The sequence below is a fragment of the Phoxinus phoxinus genome (genome assembly GCF_949152265.1).
Source record: "Phoxinus phoxinus genome assembly, chromosome: 13".
Taxonomy (NCBI): Eukaryota; Metazoa; Chordata; class Actinopteri; order Cypriniformes; family Leuciscidae; genus Phoxinus; species Phoxinus phoxinus.
Window position 1 is genome coordinate 15,724,908 of NC_136888.1, and position 27,045 is coordinate 15,751,952.

At 37.5% G+C, this 27,045-nt stretch overlaps 1 protein-coding gene across 10 annotated transcripts in view; it reads right to left on the reverse strand.

Moving 5' to 3' along the window:
* nrxn3a (neurexin 3a) overlaps positions 1–27,045 on the reverse strand; it is a 271,016-nt gene that overhangs the window by 193,064 nt on the left and 50,907 nt on the right. For 7 of the 10 annotated variants that reach the window (XR_013800086.1, XR_013800087.1, XM_079633502.1 and 4 more), the window contains exons 6-10: positions 24,519–24,820; positions 23,419–23,442; positions 22,124–22,285; positions 13,255–13,693; positions 10,698–11,081 (exon numbers count right to left, since the gene is read on the reverse strand). Coding sequence is in view for 8 of the 10 variants with exons in the window: in XM_079633502.1 (XP_079489628.1) it covers positions 10,698–11,081; positions 13,255–13,693; positions 22,124–22,285; positions 23,419–23,442; positions 24,519–24,820 (1,311 nt within the window). In the remaining 2 variants the exon portion in view is untranslated. The remainder of the gene's footprint in view (positions 1–10,697; positions 11,082–13,254; positions 13,694–22,123; positions 22,286–23,418; positions 23,443–24,518; positions 24,821–27,045) is intronic. The other 3 variants (XM_079633503.1, XM_079633501.1, XM_079633499.1) reach the window with 1 other exon arrangement.

The window sequence follows — 27,045 nt, forward strand, 5'->3', positions numbered from 1 at the left end:
TGCATTTATAGATGTTTTATGTTTGTTGTATTCAAACATTGCGGTTTCTTTTGCTAAATATATATTTTACAATTCATATCAAGCAAGGTTAATAATGTTCTTAATTTGTTTATTTTTTATTTTATTTTTATTAAAAATATGCCAAAAAGAACCAATAAGAATACTGTTACAGCATCGATAATAGTAGAAGTACCCATCCCTATGCCCGAATTATGCCCATTGCAGTCTCTAACACAAGCTTGAATAAGAGGAACAGAGAGAAACATTGCATGTGATTTTAGGTCACTACTATAATAGTATGCATGAAACAGAGTCACTTTCAATAGGCTATATTTTGTCAGGGAGAAAATTAAGGTTTTTCACAGCACAACTGTTTAACAATCATAAACCAATCAAAAACCAGGCTTAAATTACAGGCTGTCTATTTGGTCATACATATCATAATTCGAGATGGATTTGAGACTATAGTCTTCAAATGAATCCATTATCTCTCTTACATTGAGATAAATTATAATAGTTTAAATTCAGAAATACTATTAATGATTTACTTAACATCTGCAATCTGCTCCGCATAAGAAATTAGGAAAATTCTGCATGCACAGCACCAAACAGGATAAATATCCAGAAAACAGCATCTGTCCTTAAAATGTCCTCTATCTCTCTAGGTTGACCATCACAGATCCTTTAAAATGTCCCCTCATGTGCCACTAGATGGCAGCAGATGTCTTAGGATGTCAACACATGAGTGTGTTAAAGGGTTGCACAACAACATATAATGTCAACCAACATTAAACACAGAGAATTAAAAGCATTACTGCATGGACACTGTAAACAATTTTAAAGATCCATTTCTGACTGTGAATAACCAGCATTATACAATGTGCAAGTTTCTTAAGTATCCTCCAAAAACCACTTAAATGTGCAAATCAGTTCCCAAGCTCTGGTGGGCCCAGGAAAGGTTTATAGTGAAACCCTGAAGGGGGCTTCTGACACCCGCAGTTGCCATAAATAGAGAATCGTAGCAATACTGCAGCAACAATTTGAATAATTTAGAGCCGCCCTTGAAAAAGGAGGACCAAATACAGTTGGCACATCCTCCTCCACGTGCCTCTCTGCTCCTCCCAACGCCGACACAAAAGGATTTACTCTGTTCTGTTTCAGCCGTGATTGTGAAAGCAGCTTGCGGACCGCTCTCGTCTGCGCTCATTTTGCTTCAGAGCTGGATTAGAAACAGTTCAATAACTCTCCTGCCACTGGAAATAAACTGTTTTCAACCGCAGAGCCATACTGCTTACAGCAAACCCGCAAGCCCTCCACGAATCCCTCTCTTCTTGGGTTTCTTATTTTACTGCAGATAGAGAATAGCAGGGAGAGGCCCATAAACATTTCTCCTTGATAACAAATAAAATTACATGGAGAGCTACCAGACTTTTCTCCTGACATCTCACGTGTCTTCTCTGGAGTTTGGAAGATATTTGAGTGTCGCAAAACTGTGCCCAGATATGCCAAGACATCAAAGTCTGCAAGTGGAAGATTTCAATATGAACTGAAATAATTCCCATCAAATTATTCAAATTCATTTTGATATCCAAAGTAATATTATATCTCACTTACTGTAAGACACAACAGTGTCTGATTTGTAATATATTGTTATAAAATATGGCTTTATTAATATATATATATAGATCATATATATATACAATATATATTATGTATATAGTATAATTATGTATATAATAATATATATATACAGTATATAATACGGGCAACATATGCTAGCTGCTATGTCATAGTTCTCATGTCTCTCTCTCTCGCTCTCTCTCTCTCTCTCTTTCTCTCTCTCTCACCACTGTGCTCTCCTTCCTTGTCCTTTCATGGCTCATTTAAATTGTTCTAAGGGAAGAAAGCAGGAATGATAGTGATTGGCTGAGATTACTACATAAACAGTGGTGTAGCAGCCTGGTGAGGGCCCTCGACTCACAATAATTCATGAAGGTTTTTGAGGCTGCCAACACCTGCGATCTGAAAATTCAACAGGCCCGTGAGTTTCTACTAAGAGCATGTTGGTGGATTATCGTGGGCCGTCACCTCTTGCTCCTCTAACCAGCTGTGACAGGGGGGGGGGGGGGGACCTTGGCTCCTGTGTGCCTCCACACATGGAGAGAAGGGACAGAAAAAACACATTGATGTAAAATGAGATATTGTGTTGTGTGAATGATCAATGATGAGATGACTAATTTACATTGTGTCAGCTTGAATTTGCAGTGTGATAAAACACTATTTAAATGCTCAGGACTATTCAGTGTCGTGAGAGTCAGCTTACAAGTTTGCTTACGAGACACTAACACCCATAAAGTCTGGTCCACAGTGCAGTTTTTTCTGAAAAAGAACTACAAGAACAGATTTATGACAAACATGTTGTGACCAACCAGTTTGTTCCTTTTAAACTTGAGTTTAGGAGCAGAAAAATCTGAAACCAAATATATCTCCATAAAGAAAAATATACAGGGGTGCTCAAAGATGTCAAGTTTACATGCTACATGTACATCGTAATATCACTTAACTATAGGTCAGATATGTTAATGATATTACTAAAGTACATCAATGTTGTATTAGCTAAAATAAAATAGAAGGAGAAGGAAAGAAAAACAGACATATTCTCTCTTTTGGCTGTTTGCTGTCTGTGCTAAATTAAAAATATTAACAATATTAACTGTTCCACATTCTGTTCATTTAAATAATTACTCAAGTCTGCATGACATAAGTGTTCAGAGACAAAAGCAAACAACAACAAAAATTGGAAGGAAACATGCTTCCATTTGCTTTGAAAACTGAAACAAAATATTGTTTTTGCCACAACAGGAAAATAATGAGTTGCTTTCAGATTCTTCTGTGCTCATGTCCTAAATCACAGACTCAAACAGTCAAAAACAAAAGTATCATCTTACTAAGAGCGATACGATTAGCTCAGAGCAACGGAAATTCATGCTAAACTGCCACATTGGTATTATGGAAGATGGCAGACTGAGATAAAGTGTCTTGTCTTTTAAATTTCTGCTCTGTTTATGCATTTATAAACCCGTTGCCTGTGTGTACGGGTAAATTCTGTCCTAATTCATAAGCAGACAAACATTAATTTTCATCCTAAAATGATACAAAAGTACAATATTTCATATAGCATATCTAGAGGTCTTTATTCAAATAATAATAAAAAATGGCCTCTTTATGAAAATTATTTTAAGATATTTAGTGATTCTAATTTATTAATTCTGGCTCACCACTTTTGATTAGTCATGATGAACTCTCAGAAATTAGTTTTAATCCTGATCTGTACCAGAAGAGTTCTTTGAAATCTACTAAATAATGAATCAAAATGCATTTAAAACCTGAAATGGCTTCTAAAATCTTGATTCAAATAAAATAAAAAATGTTGTCCAACACAACAACAACAAAAAAACACTTGAAGACCTAAGGAGTTTAATCAATACTTTAACACTGTGATCCCTATCTTACACCCGGCGCAATGCAGTGCCAAGCGCGACGCAAGTGTTTTTTGCTAGATTCAGTTCGACGCAGTTATCATTTTCACGTCCTGCGCCACGTTGTTTAAATAGCAAATGCATTTGCACCCATTTGTGCTCCCATGGGCGTGCTGGTCTGAAAACGAGGTGTGTTTAGGCACATTGTTGGCGCGTTGCTATTTTGAGGCAACAGAAATAGACTGCGCCATTGACCAACTGAAACCTGGTCTAAAGTCAATGGCGCAATCATTTTTTTTGTTATTTAAAAAGCGCGTTAGTAATGTGCCCCCATAGGCGGGTCCACAACGCGTGTACACTCTGCTTATTAAACACACAGGGACGCACAGCAGCACACAAAAGAGCCAAATATTTAAAATAAAAGGATTACAATGTAAAAGATTATTATTGTGTACATAAAGATATGGTGGAATCCGGCTTGTCCCGTAGATGGTCTGCTTGCGCACTTTTACCTCGCGCACGAGCAGATCCGCTTGCGCTCTGGAGACGAGTACCTCTTTTCGTTATCAAATTCCGTCATGTAAATAGTGAATCCACTGAGTGCAATTGCCATTTAAAGAGAATGGGAGATGAGACTCTGGTTGGTTTAACACACGTAAATCCCAAAACACACCCATTACTCATTAAGAGAATAGGGACAACCCTTTTAGACCATGCGCCTGGCGCGCCGACCATTTTTCCCGTCGTTATACTAGCAAAAGGGGATTCGGACACGCCATAAGTGAACTTGGGCCCTGCGCTTTAGACCATGTGCTTAGATTGTTAAAATAGGGCCCTATATGAATAAGGATGTTTCTGTGAAAAAAAGACTTTGGCCAAAAGATGGTCTCTTAGAATAATCATAATTATGCTACCCATCTTTTAGAACAGCCCTTCACTGACATTACAAGTGGACCTAAATAATAATAATGATAATAATAAAAGCTATGTAAAAAAGGCCCATTCATAATACAAAAGAGGAATGTATTGTGACAAAGACAGAATGTAAGAATAGAGTGAGAAAGGGACAATAAAGAGTGAGAATGCGAAAACTCTTTGACAGTTTGAAATATCCAATATCCACAGCTGTCAAGGAAAGCAATGCTATCTCCCATTTCCTCAGGCGATGGCGGAGACCACCTCTCCCCTCTCGTGATGGAATGGCGTGTTTTGTATACTCTTGTTGAACACTTTCTATTGATGGGGTCTGATATGTCAACACACTGATGCATCTCGCAAAAGAACGAATCATTTTTACCCGGTCCTAAATAAAGAGCTACACAAAGGCAGGCACAAAGTTCCCGTCTGGATGAGCTTGTGTACCGTGGCCAAATGAATGCTGTTGTTAGTGCTTCACTGATTGGCTATTCAGCATGATTAGAGACTTTTCAAAGAGAGGTGAATGATAGGGAGGGCAAATCTGCAGAATATGAGCTGATTTCTTGAAGCTGTGAAATCAGACAGATTGCTGGGGACGGGGGAAGATAACAAGGCCTCGGGACCACGGGGGCGGCACGTTTTGATCGACTGCTGTGAAATCTTATACTGACGTGTTTACCCCTAAGACATGACTTGAGTGTCGATCCATAACCTCAACCTCAACGTCCAAGGTGTCTGAAAATGTGGGCATGCACATGTGTGTGTGGAATAACGTGTACATTGTGCTACTGATGGACATGAGTGCCCTGAAATGACAGCAATGATCGATCAAGAACATGCATTGTCGCTACAATTAACACTGATCTAAGACCAGTGAAACAACAACACAAAGCAGCAAAATGGCCACTTCTAAATCTTCATAATTGTTCTGAACTATATCTATAAAATAATATTTACTTTTTAAACACTTAGGGCCAGATTTACTAACAGCTTGTGCCAGCGCAAACCCTCTTTGGTATTAAAAAAACTACTGTCAGGATTTACTAAAGACACACAGTGGAAAAATTAGCACTGAAAAGATGTGGACACAGTTATTTTTGCGGCTGACCATATATATATATGTATATATACCCCCCAAAAATGGACAAAACGCAAGTTTTAACTTGACATATCATCTTAACGCAACCCTCAGAAGCACTAAACCCTATACAAAAGTTGGATGTGGTGGAATGGTGAAAGACATGCATGTGCGTGTATTTTTGTTTTTGGATAAATGCATTTGCAGCTGCATGAATAAACTGTACGAATGTGGATCTTTTTTTTTATTCTCTGTTTTGTTTTGTGAATTTTGCCATGAAATGATATACTCCAATCATTGTGCATTTTACAAAGGTTCCTCCCCCTCATCATCTCTTCAAAGAGAATGAAAGAGAGAGACAGAGAGAGAAATGAAGGCAATCAAAAGAAAAGACAACCTGAGGAAAGAGTAAAATCACTGACATAATTACCCAGATTAGGCTCGAAAGAGTAATTGCAAGATAAACCCTCACGGATGTCATCTCTATGTGCTCTTTGTGGCTTAATCAGAGACACTACAGTATCAAATCAATATATCCTAAAAGCCTTAGGTGGTAAAACGGGAAAGTAAAACAGAACTGCAGTGCACTACTGAGGGAACCTGCAGTTTGTGTTATATAAAGTTTTACACTAATCACACAGGCCTCCGTGTGACATGGGCTTCACGGTCAAGGCTGGGAGAAATATTGTATTGCTGAAGATGGAGGAATGTGAGTAAACTCAGTTGTGATTATATTTGAGTGTTGTTAAGGGACCCATAGCCGAAACATTCAGTTCACTCTCATGTGATTTAAGGGCCGTGGCTGTGGGGTCCACTTTGGCTCCCTAAGGCCCTCAGGCCAGCATAGATGACCTTCACACTACCTGAATCAATAGCAATTAACTCAAGCACTATAGCCAGCGGTGCTTAGGAGAGAGCCAAAGTTCCCAGTACAACTTGGCCTGTTTGCAAACACAAAAACACATTTTTTATATGAGTGTAGACACATATAAATGATATTAACAAACCGCATGGCAAACCATGCATACAAACAAAATATCTAAGCCAATTATCAACATATCAGCTCTTCCCACAATCATCCGATCTCGTTATTTAATTTAGCATTACTGAAGCATGACCTGTCAAGGTACTTTTGTAATGATCGGGGCCGTTCGCACGGAAATGAGGTTATGAATTTATTAACAAAACAAAATAATTTTGTACATTAATGACTGATGGAATTAACGTGCAAAACTAAATCTCAGCACTAAATTGGCAAGGCACATCAGACGATGCGGTAAAAGGAGTTCAATTACCGCATGAAAACAGGTTTTTACCTGTTACACTATTATTTGTTCTATTGTGAGCTAGAACAGTATTGCAGTTTTCAAATGGAAAATGTGTCTGAAAAACAATCATTCAGATATAACGGATTTAATCAAAATATTTAAATCTGTTAATACAAAACAGATTTATATGATATGGCTTGCATTATTATGACAGATAAATGCACAACATAGACCCCAGATATTGACCGTAGCAATCAATGTAGGTTTCCATCTCAGGGACTGTAATGTATCTTCCCACGGAAAGATGGCACTTATAATAATAAAATGTTGTTTTAATGAAAATGTGTGACCTTAAAATTTCTATTATGCAATAACCATTTCATTCTTTTTTTGTGTGTGTATGTTACTCTATCATTGACTATAACATTGGCTATTGTGAATATAGCCAATGTTATAGTCAATGATAGAGTAACATACACACACAAAAAAGACACAATATTGTAATATGTAAAAATTGTTAAATTAAAATTGGGCCTCTATAATGAATCCAGCACTGTTTTTATCTCTTTAATCCCCCACCATGTAGTTTTCTGAGCTCATATGTAGTTAGGGTGTTTGTAATTTTAAGCATAAGATAAGAGATGACCTTGAGAGATCATAGCTGTATTCTGTATAATAGATTTAATAAATGTTAAGGAAGCAGAATTCAGTTAATTCAGACTCTCCATCTTGCGTTGTTTTATATTCTAGCAAGCTATTCAGTGAGGGACGTTTTCTTTGTTTAGAATATAATTCATGCCAATCAAAAAATGACAGAGAAAAAGACACATTCATATTTACATTCATTAAGTTTGTAGGCTTTTGTATAATATAAATGTATGTGACAGAACATGTTTAGATGTTAAAGCTGACTAATCGAAAATTAAACAACATCTGGAAGTTTATTTTACGTAACATAATATAATACATAGATTAATAGATTGATCTATCCATCTATATTATTTTTTATCATTATTATTATTATTATTAATAGTAGTATTACTAATTTCTCATCTACATTTAACTTGCTTTACATTTGTTTATCAGACATTTTTCCCAAAAGCAACAAATGAATCACAAGCAATTTGTCATAAAGCTGTCAACAATATTAGCTTTACTGCAAAGTAGTACATACAAGGTAGTATAGAAGCTAGCGTAAGAAACAAAAATCCATTAAATTCCCTTCATTAAACTATTTGAATTTCTAAAGTGAATTAACTGCAGCACTTCTAGACTAAACATTTCAGTCCAGCACAATGTCAAATTCCCTCAATCTGGAAAAAAGAGGTGTTCGTCAGGGTTGAAATGCTGAGTGTGCATTCGAGAAAATCTGAAGTGTATGTGTACCGACAGGAGTACAGCGTGGTGTGTGACAGCAGCCAGTTGTTCGACCCGAGCAGCAGCTACAGGCTTCTATGAAGCAGATAATCTGGACAAATATCAGGTAGTCCGGTGTGCACTCTTAGCAGAGTGAGGGTTTAAGGCTATAACACACACACACACATACACACTTAACATCAAGCAAAGCACGCGTTTCTCACAGCGCATATCTTGTGCAATGAAGCCTGCGAATGTCCTTGAAATTCACTTAAAACTTTAAGCAAACCAAACTTTATGAAAGCTTATTTTATGGATGGTTCGAGTGGTGTTATGTGTGAGAACTTGGAAGCAAGCAGAATACGGGTGTTTCTAAAGCACACGCAGCATCATCGCGCATCTGCGGTCAAAAACTCACTCATTAGACATCCTACTGGTCTCAGATGGTGATCCAAAGTTTGTTTACTGACTGTGATGCATATTGCACAGTAAAATGTGAAAAGCTGGCTGAAATGACTAGTCTTAACATAACTGACTTGTTCAATGAGTCAGGGTGCACAGATTTGACCAGTCCACCAGGATTTTCCTCAGCGTTTTCTATGTAGATGCTTCTATGTAGATGATCTTCAAGCATCTTAGCTAGCATCCCTAATAATTATGTAATTAAGTGTGTAATTAAATGTCATTAATACAAGTAAGTGCACTTTTAAATTTTAGGGCTGTCTAGTCATTTCAGTGTTTGGTTATTGGTTCAGACATGAGCCATGCAAATGAGCAGACCAGGTGCACAGATTTCATTGCTATCAATCACAACAAAGAATTTGTGTATGTGTATGTGTGTGGGTGACTGACACTTAGAAAGCTGAATATTTTGCCTTGTGGCACAAGTGTAGTCGAATGACAGTGTTTAGAAGCATCTCTACTCAGAATGAGAATAGTTTGATGCCCTTGCAGATGATTATGACAGACATTTATGGCAAATGAATGTGCAGGAGGTTGATGTACAGTCTTATTCTCTGTCAATGGAGTGTTTTAACTGTTGTATATGACTTTTACATCTGTCTAAAAACATTGCACAAAGACAGAAGATGATAGCATTCCATGTGCTCTAACAACACAAAAAAAAAACAATTAATGTCAATGTCTGCTGTCTGCCCCTTATAATCTTGAGACATATTTTTGTTATTTAGAGCATTTTCATTCTCAGAAACATGAGCCTAAAATCAAAAATTTGAATGCCCTGAATATTTTTTGTGAATTTTGTGAATCCATCTCATAAGCTACATAATATTTAAAAAAAGCAGCAAATCAGAAATTGGAGTAATGATCACCAAGATAATCTTCATCCGTGACCTAATCCTTACCTTAATTATATTCAAAAATAATAATTATTATTATTATTTATTTCTAATCTATTTGCATTTAACTTGCTTTACATTTGTTTATGAAACATTTTTCTCCAAAGCAACAAATTATGCAAATCACAAGCAATTTATCACAACGGTGTCAACAATATTAGCCTTACTGCAAAGTAGTACAAAGTACAAGTAGTATAGAAGCTAGTTTAAGAAAAATAAATAAATACATAAGCAAGCAAGCAACATATATAACACTGTTGTAGTCAAATAGTATTGGTGATTTGATACATGCTATAGAATTGTTTTCTTGACAAACAGTGATGCATATTTCGGTCTGTATTCATTGAAGTACACAGGGAGCTGATACGTCACTGTAAACAGCGTTTACCAAGATGGCAGGATGAAGAAACTTGAATTAAAGGGACTTGGCAGTACTTGGGTTCAAATCATTTGAGAACAGCTGCTGCATTTAAACTACAAATGTGATTATCGAAATATGTTATATAGACCAAGATTAAAATAAAAAGATAGGCTAACAATGGTTTCTTGTAATATCAACGAAATGAATGCGGCGTAATTCAGCCCATAAGAGAAACCAGCTCTCATGCCAACATAATAAGCAATTTGCTATGCTCAGTGTTCACAGACATGCTGGAAGTCCCTCTATTACCTGGTTACCTGGAACCCCTGCGTACCGGCCCATATGGAGTCATTCTAACATGCAGTCACAACAGACTCAAGCTAAAGATTCACAACCACTCAAAAACCCATTTATTTCCTCGACCAAAACATTTGTCGCAACATTGTTACATTTCACTTAATTTTTCATGCAAATAGTAATCTCTTTGCCTATGAAATCTGAAGATCTGTATGCGGGGTTGGACTTTTTCCAAGTTATGACATCATCACAGGCACGGCTCCCCAAACGCCGGAGAACATCAGCTTCCATACAGCAACGTGCTGAGATATTAATGAGCTTATAGTTTAACTGATTATGTGAGAGCTAATCTGCTGTTTACAAACAGCAGCAGATGGGATTTTACAGGTGAGAAGCTAAACAAACTAGCGTGACGGTGATTGTAAATTGTCTTTTTTTTAATATTCAAATGTTGCAATCGAAACTAAACCCGCCTTGTGTGTTTATTCTAAAATAGAACGAAAAATGCATTCTAGAAATCCAGGCCTGTTGACATGATATGAACTAATAAAGGAAAAGTAAATGTAAAGGCAGATAACTCACCCCTCTCGCAGGAGCGGGACCAGTAACCGGTGCCTGTGCAGTCGCAGATAAAGCGATTCCATCCTTCTTTGCACACGCCTTTGTTCTTGCACGGATAGCTGTCGCACTGCTTGACTGGCATCTTGTTGCAGGAAGGTTTGATGCCTGCACCATTCTGGTCCTCAGCAATTTGTCTGATGTCCTTACTACGACCATCAATGAACAGGTCCCGAATGCATCCCACATAGCCGTAGTTTAGCATGGCGGTCCATAGTTCAGTGGGAAGGATTAAGCCTGCCCGGTTATCAGGGAGGCCGCCAAGGTACATGTCCCCCTCCAGGTCCAGGATCTCATTTTCTCCACTGGCAGTGAACGGAGTGCGACGGCTGTTAACAGATATGGTGCCTAGGAATAATCAAAAGTGAGACAAAGATTATATGAGCAAGCCTTCAAAAATAAAAGTTATTCACAGAGTTATTGTTAGAGGTTTAAAATCATTTCATGGTTATTTTTTTTGGTTGCAGTTTAGGTATGCGTTTAAACTCTAAAATGTCCCCAGAAGTAATTTTAACCTGACAAAACGTATGGTTAAGAAAGGGATAATGTACATCCAGCCGGTTATTATCGCAGAATAAACCCCGACAGGGTAATCAGGACCCTGACGCGAAGCGGAGGTCATACCACTCGTACCATACAGTCATACCACTTATTACATGGTATTTCACCACATAAATAATTATGGGGATAAGCGTTTTAAAATCGTGCCTGTTTGTTTTAAATTCCAGTACAGTGTACAAAACAATCGCCACAAAATGGCAGCATCTGCGTTTATATGAAACAAGAGAGAGCGAGTCCGTGATACTGGATGACATAATTTAATAGTTGTACAAAATAATGAGTGGAATTTTAATATTTGATTAGCTCACCAAACACGAAACATCAATGAGGAAAGAGTGTTCATAGCTAGCGTAAAGTGGCGACTATAGTGACAGTTATCCAGATGAGCTTGTGTTATCAGTTTTTACCTGGTTTTGTTTTGTGCTGCATGGCACAATTGACCAATCAGAATGAAGTATTCCACAAAACTCATTAAACTGGTTTAAGTGAGTGGAGGTGGGGCTATTCATGGATCCACGTATAATAAACGAAACAAGGGTGTAGAGGTACATTCAAGCTATATGGAGAGACTGTAAACTAAACAACTGTAAGTTACTGTACTGCGTAATCTCAGACAGTCTGTCCTGTGTCCCCTGTGCACAAGATACAAAGATAGGGATAGAATGACCATCCATAGACTATGAGATAGAGAGAGTGGGGGACTATGAGAGGAATATTTCCTATTTATGACCTCATCGGGAGTGTGTGAATCTTGTAAAGCGGTGTCTCTCATACAGACACGCAGATGTAAACAATGCATCCCATGTGGGGAACCAGGGATCAATGGAAATAATCTCTTCAGAACTGACACCGGTCCAGTCACCCACATGGCTCTGTCTAAAACCTCACATTATTGATATCCTACAAGACCTCCCAAGGGCCCTGTGCTATGAAGTGATATGGAGTAGTCGTCGATCGATTCAGAAACAGAGTGCCAGCGATTCAAGGGCAAAGGAAGAAAGAAAGAGGTGAATGAGGATACAGAGAAAGATAGAGGGGATAAACCATAATAGAAAGTTCTGTCAAAGTAGATGTGAAATGAAAATGTCAGCCTACTTTGGACTAAATGTGTCCATTATTGGTGACTAACCACTGCGCTTTTTGTTTAAAGCTGTTATCTTTGGGCTGCAGAGCTTAACGCCGATGGAAAACACACAAGCAATTACAGTATCCAACCGATTTAATAATGAAACAAAGTGGCAGTTCTTCATGAGCTTAAAGTTAAAAATTGGTTTTAAAAATAAGACACAATTTATCACAATGTCTTTATTTCTAAGAGCATATTACTCACATCGAAAATGGAAATATAGGATAGTTCTCTTTCATTTTACTAATAATGTTAGTAAATGTTAGTCATTTATGTCACAATTTTTATGTACAAGGCCATTTTCAACACTCTCTCTGACCTTTAGGCCTAACCTCTTAATATGGGCACCAAATTGTTTTTAACTGCTTTTGTGCGTGAAACATGTTTAGAATTCAATTTTTAATCAGGAATTAAATTTAGTAATCCTGTAATCTCTTAGCATGTGAAACAAGTCACTAAATAAATAATAATCAATCATTCAATATCAAATAATACATAATACATGATTAAATAATGATAATAATTAATATTTGTACTACTATTATTATTATTAAACTATTTATAATTCTCATATTTACATTGAATTACTTTGCATTTATTTATCAGACATTTTTACCCTAAGCAACGAATGAGAAAAATCATATTTATCATAAAGGTGCCAATAATATAAATTTTACTACAATAGAGAGTTGGTTCTGAAACAAACAAATAAATAAATGTATGCATGCATGTATGCACTGGATTCAAATAATGTATTCAATGTGTTAAGCATGGTATAAATAACACTTAAGTGTGTGTGTGAGTGTATTTGTCTGAGTATCCACACACACTGACCTGATCTTCCATCTCGCTGGATGTCCACATGGTACCAGGCCCCGTCGTTCACCTTGTTCAGTGTGGCTTTTACTTTGATAGTCCCAGAGCCCATGTCCAGCAGCAGGTACAAACTTCCATCCAGAAGCTCCACTGCAAAAAAGTCCACTTTTGTATTCTTTTGGCTACGGGCATCCTTTCTTTCCTGCTGCTTCCCGTGGGTAAAGAGAATAAGGCCGTTTGGTTCAGTGGTACGGAAGTCGAAGGAGATGGAGCCCATGCGTTTGGTGTTCCACTTAGGTAGGCTGATATAGGCCTCGGGCGTCTCGAACGAGATGGGGTCCAGGGTGGCCACATTCTCGCACTTGAACACCACGTCTCCCTGGATCTTCATTTTGGGGTCCACAATGCGGGCGAGCCGGGAGAGTTCCAGCCTGATGTCATTGTTTTTGTAAACAACCTGTGCGGGTGTAAGCAAATAATCAGTGAATGATGATGATAATATATGTGATATCTTTATATGGTTTTCCAAGATAATAAACATGAATATGCAATTTTATTTAATTTTTTTATGCTGGATGCTAAATAGAGACACCAGCAAAGGTGACTTTATTCAAATATGACCTGTGATAATACCAATAGGCCAGGCCACTGCCTGCAAATGACTGTCTCTCAGTGGTAATTGACTCAGGCTGCGCTGGCACAAGCATGTGGGTCTGGTTTCCTTGATAACTATGGTAATGGGTTGACAAAGCCGCAATGGCACTTTCTGCCACAAAAGCTCTAAAAAAAGTCCTGCCCCCTGCATGCTTCCCAAATCTCACATCGTGCCCTGGGTCCTAGTGCCTGTCAGTTGAAGGTAAGACATCAGTCATGTGCTCTTAGCATTTGCTTATAGTTTTATATGTGGCAAAGGGCCATCTGGGATATTTTTCTGCTAATCGTTGTGCCTTACTAATTTGGCACAGTCTGACCGTTAAACCAGCATAGAGCATATTAAACCTCCAAACACCGAAGAAATTCGCCGGGGTGTGAAATTGCCCGTTTAAGCTAATTTCTCCTAGAGAAGGAGATCTTTTTTTTTGTGGGTACATTTGAGAACATCACACTGTTTGTGAGTGCAAGCTACCGCCACAAACGCTCCAGCCCTGATATTACAGTTAATCCTGCACGTTGCGGGGAGAAAATCAAACATCCTCTCAGGTGCAGGAAGGACAGAGTGGAATGGAAGGATTCTGTTCTGTTCCTGAAGAAAAGTCACTGCGATTTACAGGCTTTTCTCTTCTGTCGTGCTTCTTATCTGATAGATCATAAATATCATTCTCCCTGAGGGGAATCCATTTCTCAGACAAAGCCATACGTTGGTTCCTCGCATCTCATACAAACATCGTCATTTTTCTCTACAAGGCTAAAACTGCTGAGGACTCTTATTGTTCTTTCAAAAACGGTATTTTCCCTCTGTAAACCATCATGATGCTGTCAGATAGATTGACGTACCAGGCTCTGTTAAAACTCTAACATCATGAAGGTAAGATTGCTTCACCTGCACTATCAGAGACATTCCAAGCACTTATTGGTCTATATAGAATATGGAGAGTATATTATAGTCTCAAATATTGTCATGATTGTGCAACATATACTGTGTTTTCTTAATATCAACTATATTATATCAACTACAATTATTGAAATTCACACACACGCACACGCACACAGAGAGAGAGAGAGAGAGAGAGAGAGAGAGAGAGAGAGTGAGAGAGAGAGAGAGAGAGAGAGTGTTTACTCAACATAGAATTCCTGCAAGCATATCATAGGCCCCGAATTTGACCTTGAAGATTTCAACATGACTGAAAACTGCCAGACACTGATTAGACAATGATTGCTGTTATTTGTAACATTATCATTTCTATTTATCCTGTCTGGTGCATTTTTCATCACCTAAATCAGGTTTCATCTTGCAAATTGTCCACAACACCAGGGGCAGCCATAGTCTCTGACACAAATTGATACTCCGCAATTTGGTCCATTCTTTGGCATTGTCATTTTGATCCGTTCAGGCGGCCCATAAAATTTCAGCCAGTTAATTCAGCTGATGAGCTGCTCATAGATGTGAAATATCCACACCCTTCCCAGAGTCTTGGTTCTGTAACCTAGCTCGAAAATCACATTTAAGTTGTCTACACCGTTAAACCTCTTCACTGAAATATTCTTTAATTCCATTAACAGACTTTTGGAGCATGGTGCAAACCATAGAAGAAAAGCAAAAAAAAAATACATACAAAATAAGCATTACAACTGAGAACAAATATGTGTTCCCCTTGGAGAGCAGAAGGGTTACTAGAATAGAGTGTCCATAGAAATCTGACATTTGAATATAATGCCAGGGCTTTATCTAACAACACCTGGTATGGGAAGGCAAGCAGCTGTAACTGAGACTCCACCTATAGATAGACATGAGAAGACTCACACCAAGGATATGTCTATCTCAGTTTTATGGATTCGGCCGCAAGGGAACGTAAGGATTGACTGGTTCCAGACACAGAAAGAAATCTGTTTGAGTGTGTGGATGGACTACAAATTTCATCAGGTTGTTATCTTGCCTTGCAGACTCAAAAATAAACTGGAAATAAGAGAAACAAAAAAAAAAAAGATAGATTGAGCGATCATTCTTATGTAAGTCCTTGCTGTAGCTAAGCTATTTACAACCAGAGAAGCAATATGTTCTTCCCAAAGCTTCTGATAAAAAAGTCTGATAAAAACCCATGGTATAATAAACGTTAGTGAGAGTAGACATTATAATTTGTTTAGGGCAAATTTTATGGCAGCATCGCACACTTTATGTCCAAGACAATTCTAGAATGCACTACACTAAGCTTCATGAAAAAAAACAAAAAGACAAAAAAAAAACAATCAAATTAGAATCAATTGGAGTCAATTGGAAGAGCAATATCTGTGATGTACAGAGATGTAGAGCAATATAAATGTGTGACATGTATAGTTAAGATGCTGCCTAAGCAGACAGTAGGCCGCAAGTATAGGTTTAGGAAAAGAGGTCATGTGTAATCTGAAGTGCAGTCCATTGAATATATTGTATTATTGTGCACCTGGGTGTCAATTCTGCTGTCAATTCCACAAAACTCCAGTGAATTGGAAGTCTGGTTGTGAAAGACAGTACATTAAATCAAATGCTGCCTACTCTCACTAACTGTAATGAGCGTGAGATAAGTAAAGGGGCATCGGCTTGAGTTTGGAGCTAAGGTTATGTTGCAGTACCCATGCTGTTGAGCTGAGAACTGGAAGAGCAGCTATGCACATTTCCAGGGTCCCTCCTCGTGCCCGCGGCCTCCTCGCTGCCTGTGCTGGGCCTGTAGTGACACCCGCATTCATCATCCACAGCTGTCTGCTTCTACTATAAATCTCTGTCTACAGTGCCTACCCACCACTCTCAAGGATTTAATAGCCCCCAGGTCAAACAAGGGAGAACATTTGGAAATCGGTATTGATTATTTACTAGTCAAGCATGCCAGGTGGCCCTTTGTGGATGTTTTGCATGGGAGCTCGGGGCAATGAGGTGCAGAAAGGTCTAGATGGCCTAGTTGGACATGGTCAGGCTAACAGGTCAGGACTCGCTCAGCCAGACATTTGACTATCGGCATAATAGCATCTGGTCATTGTTAATTTCATTGACGAATAATTTGTCATCAACGCCATTATTTCACTGACGAAAACGAGATGATAACCAAATAAAAACCAGTTTTGAATGACAAAAAAATATGTATCGTCATTTTCATCAAGGAATAAAAACTATTTTAAATTAATTTATTTTTATGCTAAGTATACTACAAATACATTTACATATCGTTAGCCTCATAGCATAATTGCCTAAGTCATATTTCAATGTTTTTGGAAAACAAGAAAAAAAAATGACTTAGGCAATTATGCTATGAGGCTAACGATATGTATGTACTTTTTATATGAATACCCTGCAATTGTACTTTTGGTATACTAAATTGGTATACTTAAAGTCTGCTAAATTACAACAACTAATTTTACTTAATACACTTTATTTATCCGGAAGTAGTCCTGAGGTCCAACTAAAGTTATACTTAAACATATTTAATTCAGTTATGCTAAAATGGAACAATTGCAAGTATATTTTAGGTACACTTTGCATTTGAATTATACAGTGATAATACTATTCTTACTAACAGTGTCAGTGATATTAAACACATTTTAGGCTTAATATAAAAAAAAAGGGCATTGTGCAATGTGCACTAAAGAAGTACTCCAAATAAAGTTTAATTACCGTATAACATTTAAGTCTCAAGCGATATGTCAGTAAATAAGACTCTTTTGAGTCTTTTCGTGCTTGAATGGACAAATACACATACTTATGCCAGAATGTCCGTTTTGGTGAGTATTCACTTAAACAGACGGTTATGTCTTAAGTGAACGTAAACAGTTGGGAGAATATTGGATGTGTATAAGTGTATTGGATCCGTGGATTCGGTCTTAAAGTGACAGAAGCCTAATAAACCTGTTGCTGTTCGTCATTAAAGGGTTAGTGGACCCAAAAATGAAAATTCTGCCATTAAGTACTCACACTCATGTCGTTCCAAACCCACAAATTAATTAAGATATGTTTGATGGAATCCAAGAGCTTTCTGTTCCTCCCGGCAGCAAAGCCAAAGGGCCAGAAAGGTATTAAAGACATTGGTTCAACCCTAATGGCGACAAGAATACTTTAGGCGCAAAAACAAAACAAAAATAACGACCTTATTCAACAATTTCTTTTCGTCTGTGTCAGACTACTACGCTGTTGATCTAGTAACCACAGTGCAGAACTCCTGAGATCTACGTCAGAATAAAGTCATTATTTATGTTTTGTTATTGCGGACAAAAAGTATTCTAGTCATTTCATTAGTGTTGAACTACTCTAGTCACATGGACAATTTTAACAACGTCTTTACTACCTTTCTGGGCCTTGAAAGTTGCAATGACGTTGCTGCCTATGGGAGGGACAGAAAGCTCTCGGATTTCATCAAAAATATCTTCATTTGTGTTCCGAAGATGAACGAAAGTCTTACGGGTCTGAAACCACATGAGGTTGAGTAATTAATGGCAGTTATTTAATTTTTAGGGCTAACTAACCCTTTAATTTTAATCAGAAAAAAAAAAATACTCAATGTTCATGACTGAATAACCTTAATAGCTTTAATAAGGATTAATCTACATTTGATTTATACACATAAATATGCTTGCTAACATAAGAAACCTACAATCTCCACTTTAACAAAGAACTTATAGCCACGTGACCTATGGGAATAATTATCATCAGCTTATTGTTACAAGCCATTTCTGATAGTTCACACAAAAACAAAAAATCTTTCATAATTTACTCTCGTGTTCTAAAACCTGTACGATTTACTTTCTTCTGCATTTGAAGAAATTGCATATTTGAAGAATTTTGGAATATTTCATATTTTAATTTGTCATTTTTATATTCTTCATTTTATTTAAATTTTACTTTTAATTCTATTATGTGCTTTTGCATTTTATTCGTTTTTTATATAGCTTTCAATAATTTTATATCAGTTTTAGTTTAGTAATTTTAGAACTTTAACAAACTTATTTCACTTGAACTTTAACAAAATGATTTAACTTAAACTTATTTAAACTTGTTTGTTCAGTTGCCAAGGCAACATTTGTCATTTTAATAAGTTTTTTTCCCCTCAGTATTTATATTTAATTTTATATCAGCTTCATTTCAATTACCAAATAATAGTAATAATAGTTTTAGTTAACAATAACAACACTGCTCAAAATCTCTTCTTTTATGTTCCACAGAAGAAGAAAAAACCCATACATGTTTAGAATGAACTGAAGGTAAATGAGTAAATTTTAGAAAATTTCGAAGTGATGCAGTGTTTTATTTCACCAACATATTTTAAAACATCTAAGATACATATCCACTTCATTTGAACACTACATGACTGATATAGAAGACAGAGACCCCTCCTGTTGTTTCAGGCTGGCCAGTATTCCAGCTCTAAGCTTTTGCCAAATATTAACAGTCCTGTGGTGCTGCTTACTGAAACAAATCTGCTGAATAGAGAATGAGAGAGAGAAAGGGAGAGGCTGGGGAAACCTATATCAGAACTCTCAGACCTGTCTCGAAACCACAGAGCGGTGCTGGCTCTGGAGCAAATGTCCAGAGAGCAGGGACAGTTTCATCCAGCCGGCCCAGCAAAGTGACAAATGACAGTCACCATGTGCACATCCTGGAAACTGATTGTGATGGCGGAGCACAAAGGAAGGGAGCGGATTCCAGCTCGGCAGTGGAGGACGCTCAGTATCCAGTCATTAGTGTTGGCAGACCCCGTGCAGCCACACACCCCATTACTGTCCTTCACGCTCAGATTGAGAGTCAGACACAATGTGGGTCTGAGGAAGACTATGACCTATCTATACAAAAGTCAGTTTAATTTGAAGAAAGAGAAATAACTTTGTTGTTATCTGCGCTAAAAAAAAGCTAGTCATCCATTTAATTTTGAAATATGGCATGGTCTTACAAAAATTATAAAATCAGCTCATCTTCCAGTGATTTTCTATGCTAAGACCATTTTTGTAACCTCTGTCCTATATACAGTAAATAGCCAAATGCAGAATGACTGCAGTAAGCATCCTGTGCCACAGGGTGGTACACTCTACAATACTACACTCTACCTCCAATAAAAGACAATATCACGTAGGTTTAACCATTACAAAAACACCCACAGAGCAGACAAAAATGTGAAGTGAATGAGAGTAAAAAAAAAAAAAAAATGTATATATATATAAAATAACATAACATATAATTAATAAATTATAAAACTAGACTTTTTGGAAGAAAGTTTTTTAGTGTGTTTTAGTTTTTTTTTTAACTATTCTACTGTAACTATAGTAATTGGAAACACAACTACAGAAATTAGAGTCTGGACATTTTAGGTACACTCAACCTCATCTAAAAATGCAAGACACCACCCTTAAGATCATGTCATCTGGGTCAAACTCTGTGTGTTTGAGCGGGCACACATGATCCATGCTGATTATACCATTATCAGTTTCCAAATCAAATGTGAGGTTTTAACAAGCTGAGAAGTGTATAAAAAATCTTTTCATCCTTGGGCTCACATTGTGTGAAAGAGTGTGAAGAGGAGGAGGTATCTATCATTATGGCCACTCTTGGGTGGGTGGAATGTGTATAAGTTCTGATATCTCGTCTTGAGCAGCTCTTAGCATCCAATTCACCCATCTAACACAGCAGTGTTATGTAAGCATTCGCTATATCGCAGCACATATGAGACTGATTACTGTAATCTCTGACATGGGTAGCAGTTTTTTTTTTCAAAACTCAGCACTGTAAAGCACAGCACTTTTTTCCGCAAACGCCGACGTTACAGGCCTTTAGCCCTGTGATAGGAGGGCCGGTCTGAGATGGAAACGGCAGTGATAGCTTGATGGCGGGTCATTAAAAGATAGCAGGCTGTTGTAGAGCTCACTGCGAAAAGGAGGTTCTGTTGTCTGCTGTTTGTTCAGCATGAATTAATGAAGGATCTCGCCAGCAGCCGCACAACAGAGTAATTGCCTATTTCCAGCTAAATTAAAGATCAGTCCATTTACTGATAATGTTATCCAGACCTGACAACTGACGAATGTGGAAATGAACAGCTGATCGAAGAGAATGACATCTAACTTCTACAAACTTAGAACTTAGAAGTTGAGTCTCGTTCAATCTACTTGGATCATATTCCACCCCAAAATCAAAAGAAATTATACTTAGCTGAAAATAAACATTAATTTAGAACTACTAAGATTGTTTGCATTTTGACATCTACATGACAATGAAGAAGATGCATATATTATATATTATATGCATCTTCTTCATTGTCATAGATGTCAAAATGCAAACAATCTTAGTAGTTCTAAAGTAATGTTTCTTTTATGTTATAAAATATGTTTTTGTTTTATTTTATTATGCATATGTTTTTATCACAGTCGCTTAATTAAAGCACGGTTTACTTTTGATGAAAATGATAAATTTAGTTGAATAATCATTAAAGTTAATAATTTTCATTAGATTTTAATAATAAAATTAAAATGGTTTGCAGTCTTTGTTATTATTGACAAAATGAATAAACCTTTCAACAATTAAAACTTTCATCAGTAATTTAGTTAAAAAGTTTAACCCTGCATTACTTTTATGTACGCATGTATGTACTGTATGTATACAGTAGTCAACATTTGAAGTCGATTTTAAAAAATGAATGTATAACTTTGATGAAAGGTTTTGATCCACTTCAAATGTTGACTACTGTGTATACACATCTTTATAATTTAAAACCCAATGGTCCTACAAACAGGATTCATTAGCTTTAAGCAAAATAAAACTTTTTGTGAGATTCGCCCAATAGAGTCAGCTTGTGGGAACATTTTAATTTAGCATTGACAGATGTCTTCATGCCCAATTGTTCACTAGAATCTCTTTGGGGTTCACTTTTTCAGCATGATACATATCATTATGCAAAGTCTCATCTCATCCAATCACCTTAGCTTCTTCTCTGGCTTCTAGAACCTTAATCAAATGATTCACCACAATTGAAAAGTCAAATTAAATACGCCTGAAACAATTTCGCGTCGGGGCAAGAAACGTATAACTCCAGCGAATTTCATTAGAGAAACACACCACGGGTTATGATGTCTGCTCTATCCTTTTCACAAGATAAGCTGTACTGAATCTATTATTCTGCTCGGACGGTCTATTCAAACGTGTTCCCTCTCAGCCCAGACAAGGACATGGTGATATGATGCATGTAGATGAAAGAGCGGGAAGGGGTTTGTCCAGACCACCTACCTCTTTCAGGCAACCCATAAAATTGTTGCTGACAGGCGACCCAGGTAAGTCCGCTGTGCTTGGACTTCCTCCAACGTAGAAGAAATCGTCTGATCCCAGCATGGTGTAGTCCTCCTGTGTATAGCCTGTTGTGGTCAAGATGCCATCCACAGATATCGTCACCTGATTGAAAGGAACGACAAAAGGGGAGGAAACAATTCCATTCATGAACATCATGGCTGCGACGGCCATCCTGCCAAGGAATAGGTTAGCTTCGGTCTTGCTGGTTGCTGTTTGTCTTTGATTGTGCACCAAACACCTGCACGTCAAGATTTGAGTAGGCCGTTCTTGTCTAGTATTCGTAGACATACTAAGGACAGGTAAAGAAAATATTTTGCCGGCATATTTTCTTTATCTTTGATGGTGTTAGAAATGGTTTTCTGGTTTGGGACATTAGTTTGAGAGGTTAGTGTTATGTAACAAACTACAGACAAATTGCTTGTGCTTGCTTTTAGGTTCAAATTCTGTGCACACTGGGTTAGTTGACACTTACATATATGCATGCTTCCAAAATGAGCTAATACTACCACAAATGAGCATGCAACACAGAGGTCAGATGGTCTTTTACTAATAAAATGTGAATAGAGAGGTATACAACCACTGCAAACATTAAAGCATGCATCTTTTTCAAGCCGAGACGACATGCAAAGGGAAACAGCACGTATGAGACCAAAGCAAAAGCCATGAGGGGTAATGAGGGAGGACGCAGGAAGTCATGACCTTCAACACAATACAGACAGGACAGGACACTGGGCAGATGGTGGGTTGCTCAGACAAGAGTTGTGGTGTTAGTAACACAAGGACTGATCCAGCATGAACTGGTCGGTGCGGCATGCGCAAACAACTGGAATCAACTGTCAGAGCTCCAGTGCTGAAGTAGCTTTTTATTAGTTTGTTTTTATGCTGTTGTTTTCATCACTTTTTTGTTTAGGAAAGCTTCTGCCAGTTTTTTTTTTATAATATTTGATAAAAAAGCGCTTTAAAAAAAAAATGGTCCAAAAACTTTAAAAAAAAGGACGTAGAGGAAGTTCAAAGAAAGAAGGATGGAAAATGACGGTAAAGCTGTGGTGAAAACTGAGATGAGGACATTTGAAATAAAAAAGAAGGAAATCCCCGAAATACAAACCCCAGTCTGTTTTTTTTTTTTTATGATGCCATGAAACCCCAAAAAAGAGAAAGAGGGCCAAGGAAACACACGGTAAACCCAAAAAAAGGACAATGAGAATGATATCTACCAGACAATGTAGTTTGTTTACCATAGCGTGTCCAATACCTGAATGCTTTGAGAAAAGGGGAAGAAAGGAAATTATACAATGTAAAAAAGGGTTGTTAATAAAATGAAACTCGAATGAAGTCATGATGAGTAGCACATTAGTGTAGGTTCTGGTTAGTAAATTAAAGAATCTAGTCAATGGTTCATGAGTGGTTAGTCTGGGTTCTGAACAAATGTTAGCCATAGACAAATAAAGCATATGAGTGAGAGTAAGAATAGGTGGAAAAGAAAAAGAAATATAACGGATTCTCCGGAGTCTGTGACATATCACTTTTTTTTTTTTAATTGCACATACTCACTGAAGCAGATACTTAAAAAGCCATTCAGAATACAGTATTTTTCAGCAATAATGTTCCGAATTTTTTCTGTCAAAACAAATCAGGCTCAAATTTTTAGGCTCCTTCTTATGTAATGTTTCATAACGTGTTTGTTTTCTGCTATAACCGTGAATAGTGACCTCTATCTAGCTGGCTCTTTGTTGTGATTCATATGGTTTTTGACTTTCCGCAGGCAATTGTATAAGGTAATTCTAATGCATGTTCTTGGCGTGATAGTTAAACAGCTATTAAACAAAGCAAAGCAACAAAAAAAAAAATGTCACAGTCCTTGTGGATCAGAGCTGAAATAGCTTGTGCTTGTGGGCACTCACGCCTCCACATGCCCACGCAAAAAGCGACATCCTTTCACTCCTGAGGGGCAAAACCTCCCTAAATATTTACATATTTTAAAATGCAGTGCCGGAGTGATTTAACAGTTCACAAAGATTGGCTGTGGGTAAATGGAACGGTTGAGGTTGGTTGGAGCCTCTCCCCGCTGCCCTGATAAGACAGACTATTTGAAGAAGTGAGGTGAATATCTAGAGGGGTGAGAGAGACAGCCTCTTAAAGCCATCACACCGCTGATAGCCACAGACAGAGGTAACTGCCTGAGGAAGCAAAACACGAGGCAAGGTAGAAGAACTCAGAGAAGAAATAGTTGCATTAGCATCTCGAAGAAATTAAAGTAACCAAAAGTGCTAACTCAAACATATACAGTAGCATTTAACTCTGAATTGGATTTTACTGTCTGAGGTTTTAGCATTACCTGTCTGAGGTTTCGTGTGACTTTCACATCATGCCAGGCATTGTCGTTGAATTTGCCATTGACAGGCTCGACAATGGCCTCGAAAGCTCCCGAACCCAAGTTGATGACCAACGATACGGCTCCGTCTTTCAGGGCCAGGTTGACGTAGTCTGCTGACTTGCCGGTGTGGAGGATAAGGCCATTTCTTTGCCAGGTCTTGAAGGACAACGTGATCTCATCACTGCTACTCTGGATGGGGTTCTGAGACAAATCGTAGCAGAAGTACTCGGAACCTCGGAAAGTGGCCACGTTCTCCTCTCGCGCTAAAAGAGAGGAAAGAAATTGTGTCAGAGCTTCTTGAAACAAAACAAACCCAAAGATATGAGCTATGAAAGTTTTCCGAGATAACCACTGAAGAAGAGCAATTAAGTTCAGGCCAGATGAAACAAAATTAGACAAGATGATGCATAGCAAAATAAGGCAGTGTGGGCAGCAGAAAACACAAAGAGGCTGTGCATTTAAAGCCATAATTCTGATGAGATCATCAGTGACATTATTTTTCTCGTTGAAGAATATATGCACTAATGTTCAGTATTTGTGTAGCACATCTGAATAAGAATTAGTTACGAAAGCTGTAGTGTCCTCCAATCCATCAAGATCACCTCCTCAAACTATGACAATATGCCTGATCGATAAGATCCTCCTTAGATTGAACAGAAGCTGCATCTGAAGTGGCATTTAGACTTTTACACACAGCCTATTAAATCACAATATTATCATACACAGTGCATATCGCACACCCCTATTTTAAAAATGCAATGAAATGCAACATTAAACATAGTGTTTCCTAAATAACATTCTTTAAAGTCAACATTATAATGTGAGGTTAGCCATTTTACGCAGTAAGGTGACATTTGAAAGTTTTATTCAACAAAAAAAAAAAAAGGGCAGCGACTTTAATTTATTTATGATTTGATGGGATAGAGAAAAATGGTCTCTATATTGCATGTGGTTAAAGGGATAGAGCTGAAAAATAGCTAAATCAGCTAAACAGTCATTTAAGAGGTGGAAGATGAAAGATTATGGGTACAAACTTCTTTAATATGTTCTGAATTACGTGTTGAAAGAGGAATTTTGATATCAAGTTGACTTTAAATTAAGTTTTAGTGATTGCATGCTAAGTTCACATTGGTCATTGGAATTCAGAGCAGATAATCTACTGCATCCATATTTATGGAAATAAGTTCACTCCTAGTCCCTGTGGTCCCCAGTCCATTAATCACCAAGCTATGGTGGTGTGGCTTAGAGCAGGCAAAAATACACATATCTAATGGAAAGTTCCCCCAAACCAACACTGGACATCATTTACATCAGGCAGCCAGAAAAGGACCTCAGCACTAATGGCATCATTGATTTATCAGAGCTTCACTTGGGCCGCCGTGGAGTCGATATATTCTCCGGCTAAATGTTGACAAAACACTCACACATCCAAGCCTATGCTCCACCTCAGCGATCAGCATTAGTGGATGTAGTATGTGTTTTAACTGACCGGGTAAAGACATCTTGACCTGTTTTGGACTGGACCTAAGGGAGCATGAGCGGACTGCAGGGTTGCTGCGCAGGTTTTTCTCATCATGGCTGGTGCTGGTGCCCAGCTGTGATACACTTCACATGGTAATAAGCTCATGGTTAAGAATGGGCCAAACTGACTGACGGTGGAACATATTAAAAGCACATGGGACCCTGATGCAGCTGGTGAACACCAAAAAACAGCCCTTCTGTGCAGTCAGAGAGATGATTCAGATTATATCGCTCATTACAAGGCTGAAAGAAACAGATTAATGGAAGATGACTGAATGGATAGTGGGAAAGAGTTTTGTCCAGCAGGAGAGGGTGGTGCCTCATCCATGTGTCAAAAACTGTCAGTTAGACGTACTTGGATACTCATTGAGCAAATCGCACATTGCTGAAGAGATTCTCAAGTCCATTAATATTTGGCTAGGCTGTAACAAAAAGAGCTTAATATTTAGCCTGTGGAGATTACTGGACCGTGCCAAACAGGCTCAAAGAGTTTCTTTAGAACAGATACAAATATACACAATATATAACTGTTTTAATAGCATTTTTTTTAATCATAATGTATTATATTAATACAAATAATAGGCTATATAATGTATTATTTATGAAAAAAATAAATGTTACTCACAATTTTATATATATATATATATATATTTATTTAAATTAAGTATATCAATGTGTGTATGCATGCATACATGATATTATGAATTAAAATACACAATTGCATACATAAAAACACACACATACATACATAGAGTGTATATATATATATATATATATATATATATATATATATATATATATATATATATATATATATATATATATTTATATTAGGTGGTATCATCTTCAAATCACGTTTCAAGTGCATGTACTGCAGCTCTGTTTAAGATATATATCAAATAAAGTGAATATTTCACCTGCATCGCTGTGTCTTACTGCAAACACCTGCACATAACTGCTAAATCTC